The sequence below is a fragment of the Lepisma saccharinum genome, chromosome 4 (assembly GCF_977018435.1).
Source record: "Lepisma saccharinum chromosome 4, izLepSacc3.1, whole genome shotgun sequence".
In the NCBI taxonomy this organism is placed as follows: domain Eukaryota; kingdom Metazoa; phylum Arthropoda; class Insecta; order Zygentoma; family Lepismatidae; genus Lepisma; species Lepisma saccharinum.
In genome coordinates, this window is record NC_139232.1 from 110,020,664 (window position 1) to 110,033,165 (window position 12,502).

The 12,502-nt window shown below is 38.0% G+C and overlaps 1 protein-coding gene across 3 annotated transcripts in view; it reads left to right on the top strand.

Annotated features, from left to right (window-relative positions):
- Nct (Nicastrin) overlaps positions 1-10,993 on the top strand; it is a 35,739-nt gene extending 24,746 nt beyond the window's left edge. The window contains exons 14-15 of one of the 3 annotated variants that reach the window (XM_083121127.1): positions 6,830-6,931; positions 9,161-10,993. In XM_083121127.1, coding sequence (XP_082977253.1) covers positions 6,830-6,931; positions 9,161-9,179 — 121 coding nt within the window. In that variant the 3' untranslated portion in view covers positions 9,180-10,993. The remainder of the gene's footprint in view (positions 1-6,829; positions 6,932-9,160) is intronic. The other 2 variants (XM_083121128.1, XM_083121129.1) reach the window with 2 other exon arrangements.
- Positions 10,994-12,502: the final 1,509 nt, after the last annotated feature.

A 12,502-nucleotide genomic window follows, 5' to 3' on the forward strand; every position in this document is an offset into this window, starting at 1 on the left:
GTGATTATTGCATAAATTACAATCGATCACGTGAACAGCAAGAAAATAGCGCCAGTTTCGAACATGGCGACTTCCATGCGTGCAGGAAGGTCTCCCGTGTTTTCAGAGAAGTCTTTCGGAAATACAGCCGTTCGAAAAGTGGCAAGAAGCAGGTTGTTCTTAACGTTCATGTGACGTTGTGTCGGTACTATCCTAAGCAAGCCTTGAAGTTGGTGTCCAAGTGTAATTGTGTGTGTGCGTCTTTGTGTTTTCGGTGTGGTGAAAGAAAGTAAAACGACCGGTCAAGTTGTGAGTCCCGCGGAAAAAACACGTTGCTCGTATAAACAAGTACACCGATTTTGAGATAAGCGCAATACAAAGCGAGGTGCTATCGTATTCTTTCAATCAAAGAGCCGTCCTGTCCACTGTGGGGAAGATGTTGAGAGTGATGATTGATGACGATCTCCCCAATTTTAGCAGTCGACGTTAAATCGCCTCTTGTGCCACGTTGAGTTCCTTTTTGGGAAGCAAATTTGACAGACCGTACTCTGACAGGATGATGTCTAGCGCCGAAAATGCCTCAAGTTCAAAAAGGAACTGCTGAATCAAGGTAAGAAAATACATTACTTGCATGAGACGAGCGTAAATAATGTGCTTATTAAAGTCTTCTTGTTTTCTAGTGCACGAGAAACCGACAGAAAGATAAACAATCTCTTTTTATTCCCCGGCTTATCTTTGTTCAGCTTCTGCTAAAACTGGCGGTATATTTATTGCACAAAGGAGAAAACAATACTCCACATGTCAACAATGTTGGACAATAATTTGGTGGAAATAAAACCAAAAGGCTTGAATTACTGAAACGAATCTCTCTCTCTCTCTCTCTCTTGTATAACTTTGGCGCTGTCATACTGAGAGAGGAGGGGGAAGGGGGATCTGTTAACCCAGTGTCAGATAAATTGAACTTTTGGCATAGAAAAATATGTTCATTCTTGAACAAGAACACATATTTAATCACTTGTAGAAAATTTATTATACTTCAATGTGTAGATTATCAGTTAAAATAAGAATACCTTTTTCCATGTTACGTAAAATTAAAGGTTGCGAGTGAGCAGCATATGATGGCCGCACCATTCACGAACAGCTGGCGCGGAGTGATACGTTACTCGAAGTGAGACGGTTGTTTACAGAAGGTAGGAAGGTTCGTGATTCTTACTTTAGGATTTTCGAGGGGGGAAGGGTTATGTATATATTTCTCTTTTGCCTCCCCGATGGCATCGTGGTAACGTCATCATTTTGTAATCAAGGAGTTCCTGGTTAGATACCCGGTGGACAGCCGTTGTTCTGGAATATCATTTGTCGTCTTGTTCCAAGAGTGACATCCCCAAGCAATGTCATCAGCTCATTTCTTAAAAATTCTTCCTAATTCTCCCCTTTTCAAGTTCGAGGCAGAAAGTAAGGCTCAATCAAATAGTTGTCAGTTACTCCCATCCATAATTCAGAGAAAAACGTCTTTCTGAACCTGTTGGTTCCACTTTTTCAGGTTTTTCCAAGGAGTTAGATCTGTAGGGTAGGGCCAATCCCGTGGCCTGCAAGGTTTCTTGGTTTGAGGTTTTCCACGGAAAGTACTGGTATTGCGTAAACTAAGACCTTCATTGCCCTCCCCCCCCCCCAACAAACACACATCAAAATCGACAGGAATCAAGTCGGGACACCTTGCAGGCCACAGGATTGGCCCTACCTGTTGATTTTGATGTGTGTGTGTGGGGGGGGGGGGGGAGGCACATGAAGGTCTTAGCTTACACAACACCAGTACTTTCCGTGTAAAATCTCAAACCAAGAATTTTCGATGCGACTGAAGAAATGTGAAGCTCTTTCACTTCAAAAGTAACTAAAACAGAAGTAAGGAAGCGGGTTCGGGTGTGTATTCAACATAGAGTAGAACATTTTGAGAACGACTTGTGAACTAAATCCATTATTACATACAAACTTTCTTTCATTTAACCTTTTGCCGCCCAAGGCCTTTTTCACAAGTAAGCCTCTATTGCCCGAGCCGATTTTGAGCAAAATGCAGAGTTTCAATTAAATGAGTGTAGATCGGAGGCTAATTGCCCTAGAGAGATGAGTGATATATATCGTTGTACGCGGAATGAACCAGAGATTCAGACTATATGAAATTTTTGCAAATTCGGCATATATGTGGCGGGGGGAGGGGGAGGGGGCTAACTCTCAAAATTCCAAAATTTCGGGAAAAAAAATTTTGTTCCCCCACCCTCCCCTCAAGCAAAAAGTACATGACAGTGTCGACATGCACATGGAAATGATCGCTAACATGTAAGGAACACAAAAATATTTGCATTATTATCATATGACCAATGTAACTTGAGTTATACCCCCAAAAGGAATTGTCAGCACGCCACTGATTCAAGCTTCAAAATGCAGCGGTACCTTGAAATGACTTTAGCTCAGAGACTATTTGCCCTTGAGATATGAACGATATACCATTGTATGCAGAATGAATCACAGATTCAGACGATATATAATTATGCACATTCGGCGCACATATGGAGGGGGAAATCCCCTGATATTTTTTTTAAAAAATGGGGTTTCTCCCCCCGCCCCCAAAAAAAAGGATATGAAAAGTTCAAAATGCACATAGAAATTATCACTGGCATGTAAGAAACAGAAAAATATTTGCATCATTGCTGTATGACCAATGTAACGCGAGCTGTACCCCTGAAACGAAAGGCTTGTATGCCACTGTCTCAAGCTTCGGAATTGAGCAAAATGCAGAGTTACATTGAATTGACTACAGCTCAGAGACTATTTGCCCTGGAGATATGAACGTTCTATTTTTAGACAATGCTCTGCTCAACATTGTGGAACACTTGTGCTCACAAACAAAAGGTTTCCTTCAGCGTGCTTCGAATTCCCATTCTCACAACGCAGATTCAACAACCAGTTTTCCCCCTCCCCCCTGCTTCCGCCCTCACGGAAAACTTTCATTTTGACATCGGATACTTATAAACAAGCTTCCTTCGAAGGCAGATAGCAGGAGGATGTGAAAAGCATTGCTTTAGAACAACAAAGCTGGTCTTCCTTTGTCGGCAAAAATTTGACGTTGAAAAGAGCCGCAAAAGAGAAGTACCTTTTCCCGCCTTTTCCCCTCCATTTTCATGAAGACAAAAAAAATGCAAAAAACCATTTCTGTTAAATACATGTGTTAGGAACAATATAAAAAAATAAAATCGAAATTCTAGCCAAAAATAGAAAAGTTATAACGTAAAAACTACGACCTTGACACAGCATCCCGTTCGAGATGCTTGGTTCCGTGAGGGTTACTTTTGGGTATCTCATTCGAGACGCTTGGGCAGCAAAAGGTTAATTGTTCTTTCAATTTCCACTTCATAGTCACACTCTACCTGTCCAGTTGATATTGAACTTTTTTCCAGAATTTTTAATTTTTTGTGAACATAATAATACGTCGTCGACAGCTGATAAAACAAGGAAGATTTTCTAGTAGTTTGTACGCTTAGTGTCTTATTGATATTTTCAGATATTTGCTGTTTTTTGGGAAGCAACTTCATTGAAAATTTAAACATCGAGTAAGTTTTGACCTGCTCTTTGAAAATGTTCGGCACTTTTGATTGCTTTACTGTTCATAAAACATTGTCAACGTGTTGGCATGACATTCAAATTAAAACAAGTTGAATTCGATAACCACTTTTTTCTTATTTTAATTTTGAACCTGGAAATGGGAGTTTTTCAACAAAATCAATAAATGTGGAATATCTCGAAAATGGACCCCATTCGTATAATGCACTTTACGGTTAAATTTGTTCCAAATTCGCTATACTATCATGCCTTCAAAGGAATACGTCGAGTTTGAGGTAACCCTGTATATTTGCTGCTTTGAAATTCACTAAAATCCATGAAACAAATTGATAACTGTGTTAGTGGACATATGTTTGATATATGGAAATTTTACAGATACTGATAGTGTACTGATACATGAAAAGGAAATATTATTCAAGAAATGAATCTTCACATCTAGTAGTTATAAACTCTGGTTATTGTGGTACATTTGTAAATAAAGGATATTTATTATAATAGACACATTTCAGACACTGTAATGCAACAGCCTCATGATGGCCAAATCTTGTTAAGAAGCTTTTTATGTGATGGCATTTGGCCAGTACATTGAGTCCCATCACCACTGTTATGTGTTCCACACTTGAAACCACTTTGGAGGTGATAAATTCATACCCTATCGGTATTGATAGATAATGATTTGTTATCAGTTTTAATTTAACACACTGACATTTCATAACTAGGATCAAGAGTCTTCATTTTGTTATTAAAGCTGTAATTCATATGCAAACTCTCTGTGCTCCAAAATCCAAGCCTTCGTGCCTTCGATAAGGACTACATTGGCATAGGTCTTCTGTAGATGATGCTACACTTTGAAGCTGAATCAAAGGAAAGCTTGTATCAATTCACATCTAAGTTCACCAATTGCAAAGTTGTTCATACTCCTAAATTCCCTTGGTTTGTTATGTTCTGAAATGTGAGTTTTTATTTCACTCACCTTCTACTTTATAGACCGTACAACCACGATCTTAGTGCATCTAACTATAAGAGAATGGGGGTTCGACTTGCATAAGCTGCCCTACCAGGCCTGGAGCCAGTTTGAGCATGGTGCTGATCACATCACCCCCACTTCGACCAAGATCGAGGATGAGTTGAGCCCCGCCTCCATATCCTCTATGTGCCTTCATAGCATAATATGATACACAGTCACAGGGGAGAACTATTTTTTCATATGATATCTATTTCAGAAGGAATGAGAATGGGCCGAATCCCTTGTTGCAGGAGCAACTCCTTCCCCTTCTTCAGTTTACAAACGAGTGACAATACATGGTTGAGAGTACCAGATGGCGGCGAACAAGTACCAGACTAGAGGTCAAAGTTGCGTTAACACAACATTTTTTATAAAAAATGCTCCTTACAGTCATACATATATGAGGGTCATTTGAAAAGTTCTAAGAATGACGGACAGATGGCCACAGTAGTTCGGAACGATGCGTACCAGTGGAATCCTCCACCTTTCAAGGGAACATGTGCACAGTATCGCCTGAGTGCCTTCCTTTGTTTTTTGTAGAGATGCAGGAACAGCTGAGCAGGTGTGACTGTAGTGTAAAATGGATAAGATTGAGCACCGTGCAGTGACAAAAGTGCTTCATGAAAAAAGGGAATGAAACAGACAGAAATTCATGTCGATATGAGGGACAGTTTAGGGGACTCTGCTCCTTCATTTGCCACTGTGGCAAAGTGGACTACCGAATTTAAACGTGGCCGTGAGAGCTTAGAAGATGACTCACGTAGTGGAAGGCCAAAATCAGATACAACGACAGAAATGTTTGAAAAGGTCCATGATATGGTGTTGGAGGACCGTCGTCTGAAGGTGCGTGAAATTGAAGGTATGGGTATCTCAGGTGAACAGGTGTTTTTTTTTTCTGAAGAATTGGCGATGAGATAAATGTCTGCAAGATGGTGCCACATCTGTTAACAGTTGGTCAGAAACGAATGTGGATGCGAGTGTCCCATGAGTTGTCTGGCTCATTTTAAGAAAAACAACAGATTTTGTGCAAATATTCATAACTACAGATGAAACCTGGATACACTACTACACACCAGAGACAAGAGAACAATCAAAGCAGTGGAAGCATCGTAATTCACCACCACCAAAGAAGGCGAAGGCGTTAAAATCAGCGGGAAAAATCATAGTTCAATTTTTTGGGATGCAAATGGCAACCTATTGATACATTATCTCCCAACCGGATCCACCTTCAATTAACAGTGCTGTGCTAACCTCCTTGAGCAACTGGACACAAATAGTCCTTCAAAAAGACCAGCATTGAGCGAGAAGAAAACCATCATGCATCAGGACAATGCCCACCCACACACTTGTGTTGTTGCAATGTCAAAAATTGACCAGTTGAAGTATGATTTGCTACCACATCCTGCTTATTTGCTTGACCTGGAATCCTCAGACTTTCATCTCTTACCACAGATTAAAAATTCCTCAGTGGAAAGCAATTCTCATCATATGAAGATGTGAAAGTGTCAGTGGAGGACTATTTTGCAAGCCTTGAGGAATCTGGATTTGGTGATGGGGTTGTGGTGCTAAACATCGCTGGATGAAGTGCATTGCTCTCAAGAGAGACTATGTAGTAAAATAAAACCAATTTTAACAGGAAACTCTGTTTTTCCTTTGCCATTCTTAGAACTTTTCAAACGACCCTCGTACAACAAAATTTCAAATTTTAAGAAGGCATTGTAGTGAAACTTTGATTATACATTTTCCTCCTGTAAATGCAGGGAAATATAAAATTGGGAAAATTTTATGATATTGTGCCTTCTTGGGAATATGTGCATTGAATATATAATGATGGGAAATATAATATCATGGTTTCACTGTACATATTATCAGATGTAATAGAAACAAAAATTTCATTAGGCAGATTGAAACATTCATTTATGTTCTGGTAAGGAGCTCCCATGTAACCTAATGGTCAGCAGTCTCACCATTGGTTCAAGCGGTCCTGTGTATGATTCCTGTTGGAATGTCTGTGTTTGACCCAGCATCGTGAGAACAGTTGGAAAGCCACTTTAAATGGCTGTTTGCAATGTTGGCTTTGTGTGTGTGTGTTTTTTTTGTGTGTGCGTGCACGTATGCATATGTGTATGTTTGTACTGACAGGAATCCAATAATCAGTTGGGGAGGGGTGATTAAAAATATTGTGTTAACGCATCATTGGCCTTTAATGGGTTAATTTAACAATATTGGCAGATTGAACCAGATATCTCTACCCGATAGAAGCAGTGATGGCCAACTTCAGTATGTGGCTTTGCAATGTGCGCAAATAACAAGTGAAGTTTCACGTGATGGTGGGTAAGTTTTATAGCACATTTGTCTCCATTTCTTGCTCCTTCGTTCACCGTCTTCACTGTGGTACTGGTTAGAGCACAACGTTGGGAACAATGCTTCGAGTAGATAACACTAACTGTAGCCTACAACAATGTTGGTTTGGGATAAGTACTGTTGCTTCATTCTTGTAAAACTTTGTTCAAAAGAAATATGTACATAGACATACTGTTTTTTTCTTTCTAGTGTATTTTCCATGTATAAATACCACTGTAATGCATTTAGCTAGGGCACTGGTGCTAGCTGACTTCCACGATTTAGTGGTTATGTAACAATCTGTAGTGGGATATAATATGTGTACTTCTGTGTGTTTGTTTTCTTGGATATTTATTTGTCACATTACTATTCCACTACATCCTGGGCAAAACTTATAAATGTGACCTAGAATGCAGTATCATTAAAAAAAAATAGTGTCATGGTCGTAGAAACATATTACTCAAAATGTGTTAAACAATGTTGAAATGCTACAGAATGTCTGAAGTGTTCATCCTACCTTAGTAGGTTTCGATGTGTGTTGTATGGTAGACCTTGTAATGGAAATTGATTTGATGCTAAGTCTGCTGCTTAAACTCTGGCAGGATGTTTCCAATGACCATTACGGTTCTCTCTGCTGTTGTTGTATCACTGCACATCTTGCATCCATTGAAAACTATCCCTCAAATCATTTTGATATGTTTAATGCTTTTTGAGTAGTATGCCCTTGTAATCCTGTCATTCTTTTTCATGTTCTTATACCAGAATATAGAAGGTTGCCCTTTCTCAGGGTTACAATTGATCTGGAATATTCAGGGAAAATATACAAGTTGAAATGTCAGGGATTTTTGAAAATATAACTGAAAACCTGGGAAAGTCAGGGAAAATTTAGTGTTTTTTGTACTTGCTAGGACTTGGGGTGGAAATAAATTCCATTTTTTCTTTAACCAGCTTCTTGGTGAAAGTTATCGTTATTAAATGTTTTTGTTATTGTTTTTGTTAATTTATTTTGAACAATCTTGAATAAATTGATTCTCTTGAAAAAAAGTGTGTTTAACACTTAAAAGTTGGTTACTAGCAGGAAACACATTTATATGCACTAAAAAGTGTTAAGATATGTAAATATTATTTATTTTAATCAGAATATGGACTTAACAATTATGAAAAATCACAATTTTCATTAAGCAGCAGATCACCTAGCTAAATAAAAAGCACTACGCTTACATGACATGAAAGATGTAATGCAGAGCATCTGACTATTCACTCAAAATTGCCTGTGCTACCAAAGGAACACAAGTTGAAGTGGCCAATTTATTTCTTTAACTCCAAAAGTGCAGTTGTTTAATGTGGAACACCCTGTTCGTTAACGGGTAATAATGTGTTTAAAAGATTTCACAGTGAATTAGCAAATAGAATGAGTCTTTCACGACAGTGGCAAATGGCAAATTACACATCTCTACAAACTTACACAGTGAATAGCCACTTCCCTTTCCAATGTAAAAAAAAATCATTTACTGCACATGTAGAGCATGTTATGTCATTCCAGAGCGAAAGATTGCATTTATTCCTAAGGTGTAAATGAGTTGTCGCTTCGGTATGAAATCACCCTTCAGCCTGCTGGAAGTATTAATATACTGATGCTAAGTTCACTCGATATATCAGTATCAATACTCATATTGTAATATACTGAGACTGTGGTATTGTATTAATATACAGAAGAGAAAACCTGTATGTTATGTATGTGTTCTTGGTGTTTTGGTATTTAAATATTTTTTCAGTATGCGACAGTTACCAAAACCTGGTATCTAAAACTCAACCTATACCCTGTCTTGCGGATCTCTGGAGCAAGCAAAAGCAAGTCTCTGTGGCAAGTAGTGACTTGACAGGGCTTGGCCAATGAACAAGTGTGAAGGAATGGGATCGCATTGAGCGGGAAGAGTGCCTGCAGTTAGCAGCCTTTGCAGTAGCTTGTACTCCACCCACTTGGTTTATCCCCTTCTTTACCATCACGCGCAGCTTTGCTCCAGACATTCTCGGGGGAGAGTATAATAGTGTTGGCCCTAAAAGCAACGCAAATGTAACATTTGTTGTTGGTTCGCTCGTGTCAGTTGTATGTGCTTCAACAGCATAAAGGCAAGTCAAACACCATAAAGTGTTAAAAAATACGGCAATGTTTTAAAGTAAGTTTTGTAAACAAATCTTATTCTCTTATTTTTCTTGCAGGTTAGGTACTGGTTGCTAGGAAAGCGATGCAAATCAAATATCCTTAACAACATTCCGCCGGGAGTCATCAGTTCCTGTGACCCAGTTGTAACTCGTTTTTAGAGGAATACTTAAAAACCATCATCAGAATTGCGGATCCTTATCTGAAACAGGGAGTGCTCAGTCTTGACCCGGAGCCATTTTGACAGTGTTTACATATAATTTTTTTTTATTATTGTGTACATAAAATATTTCAGTATTGAAGGACATTTAAGGCTGAAATAATGAATATATTTTCTTCCCCTCTGTACATCCTTGTTGTTGTCTAGAAGAAGTGAATTGTGAAGGTCGCAATCTTGTCAAAGGATTGTGATTTTTGGACCGGCGTTCCAGCACACTCAACATTCCGTAATACGATGTATTTTATTATGAATCCAGCCACTCAGTTTTTAGTGCTAGTGAGAGAATGTTGTTTAAAAAAAATATATATTTTTATTTTGTATTGTTTTGTGATGTTTCCCCCTGTTTCACAAGTCTGTGGTCACTTTTGATGGTTGCGCGGAAAGGGTATTTGATTTGCAGCCTCGGACGTCCATATTAAGCACATCTGCAATGAAGACATTTCTTTATCATTGGTCGTATTAGGCCATGTAAGTAAACTGTGAGTTTTTTTTCCTTCAAATGGAGGCACTTTCTGCCTCTGCGTGTGCTACGTGTTTGTTATTTGAGTTGGTTTCTATATGCTTGTTTGTAGTCCATTTATAATACAAATAAGAATACATGAATGCAAGGTCTGATTTGGTGGTAAGAGATTTTGCATTTGAATTTTTCAGTATCGTGATTTCTTACGTGATCTGGCAAATTGTGAATTGGAAAAGGAAATTTGGAAAAACTCAAGTCAAACATATCATTCTAGCACATGGGATATGTCTTTTTTAACCTGTAAAATTGGGTATTACAGCAACTTAATTTTGTTTTTAATTTTAATGCCATGAAATATAGTTCCATATGAATAACTACAATATGGAAGACTGCGAAAAGGTATAAATATGCCTCGTTGTACATGCAAGAAGTGTAATGAAATAACTTGTTTTCATGTTAATACCAATAATAATTGTTTATGTACTGATATCTATCTTGCTTCCATGGGGGTAAAGATAACATGTCTGGACATGTTTGAGAAAGAAGACCATAACTGTTCTTCTGGTTCACTCAGCAACAAATGGCTATGTTTAGCCATGTTTAGTACACACATGTATTTTGATCCACATAGAGATTATTCTTTTGAACACTGAAAGTTTCACTGTAGTCTTTGTGACAATCTTGATACATATACAATGGAATATCGATTATACATTTTTCAAGGTAGCAGGTATAGAGTAAGAATTATTTATCTGCAGAATACTCCTATAATTCTAGTAGAACACCCTTTTATCATTTTTTTTAATTGGTACTAACCATCTCTGTGCATGTAATATCCACCAGTGTGAAAAGTTTACTAATAAGAGTACTATAATTTGTATAACCAATAACTCGTATACTAATTTTCTGTGCAGAACCTGATTACTTCAGTAATTATACCAATTAATCAGATGACTCTGGTTGATAGTAAGTTAGCAAAAAGGGAACTAAATTCTCAGAAATTTATCATGGAATCTGTCAGTGCAGGTATGAGTCTCCCGACATGAAAGTGATTAGAGGAAAATTCTTCAGGGAAATGTCCAGTTACTGCTGGAGTGACTTTAGTCAGAATTGCAGAAGTCTGAAATGTTTGGAGAGGAAAAAGGACAGGGTAGTGATCAGAAGGAGATCAGATCTAGGAAAATGACACTGGGGGGGAGGTGATCAGCTACAAGACTCCTTACCGTGACCTGCACATTTTCAAAACCATAATAGTATCGGACACTTCGAAAGTTGCACAGTTTCGTCATGGTAGATCAGGTCACACAAAACCTGTACCTCAGCCTTTGAGGTACTAGGTGGTTATTTAAAAGACAGTGTGCATGAATGTGGTAAAATAATAGAAAAACAGAACCATGGAAGCAAGTTACTTTTTTAAAACTGATATCAGATTAATAAAGTTAGTAGTAGTATTTGGCCATTTAATAGGCCCTATTTGTAGTGAATTAATTTCCCTATCTGAATTTTATTATAAACCTTCACAAAAGCACCATGGCATTTACAATGCTGAATTCTTGCAGAGAAAAATATGATACAGTTCACAAACTTGTATCGTTTGTCAAAATGCAACATTTTACCTTCAATAAATTGGCTACAACATGGCAAAGGTAAGTTGTTATTGAACATATGATGCATTTTTTCTTTCAAGGTAACAATCCAGTGTAGAAAACTGGTTTTCAGGAAAATACACACTCATTTCTTTTAATCTTTGATGATAATCATATCTTGTAAATGTTTCATTTGAAAAAAATATTCCAAAATGAATTTCCTGTAAATGTGTGCTTGTATATTGTGTACAAATAACGATTCTGCTTTTCAAATTTTGTACGAATTGATTATCAGGGAATGTTTTAACAGTTATAAATTAAATAATTGTTCATGTTGAGGGGAATAAACAACGCGGTTGCTAATGTAAGACGTAAGCGAGTTACTAAAGATATATCCACAAAATTTACTTGTAAATGTTCTATTAAATTCGGTGGCGACTGCCACAATCCACTTGAGAACTCTATGCTTCACTGTTAGGTTGACTTCCGGTTCCTGTTGTTGTTTCCTTGACTACCGCTAGGGGTGCTGGTGTAGCCATGTCGTCTGCTCGTGCGATGGGTTTGAGCTGTTGTAATAATGGGAGCCAAACATGATAAGCCTGACTGCTGTCAATATTCAGCTCGTGCGGAAAGTGCATAATTGCATGCATCTCTTTGATTTTGGTGTCGATTGTGGTGTGTGATGCATTCCTAACTGAAAAATGAAACTTTTTGGATTCTGTGTTTGTTGAACTTGAGGTGCGTTGCTAGTCCGGTAGTGGCTTGGGATTTTTTTTGCATCCGCTAAGTGCTGTTGTATACGCTCGTTGACAGATCTGATGAATCTGCCAATGTAGTGTGACCTCTAGCGGTAGTCGAGGAAACAATAACAGGAACCGGAAGTCAACCTAACAGTGATGCATAGAGTTCCCAAGTGGATGGTGGCAGTGGCCACCGAAATTAATAGAACATTTACAAGTAAGTTTCGCGCATATATCTTTAGTAACTCGCTTACGTCTTATAAATAATTGTAATGAGGAGACCCAGCAAATCAAATGATGCATTTATGTGTAATTAATAAATTTTAATATATTCTTAACTGTAATGATACTTTTGTGAAAGTGTTTGCTCTCTCCTATATTTAGTGTTAACTTTG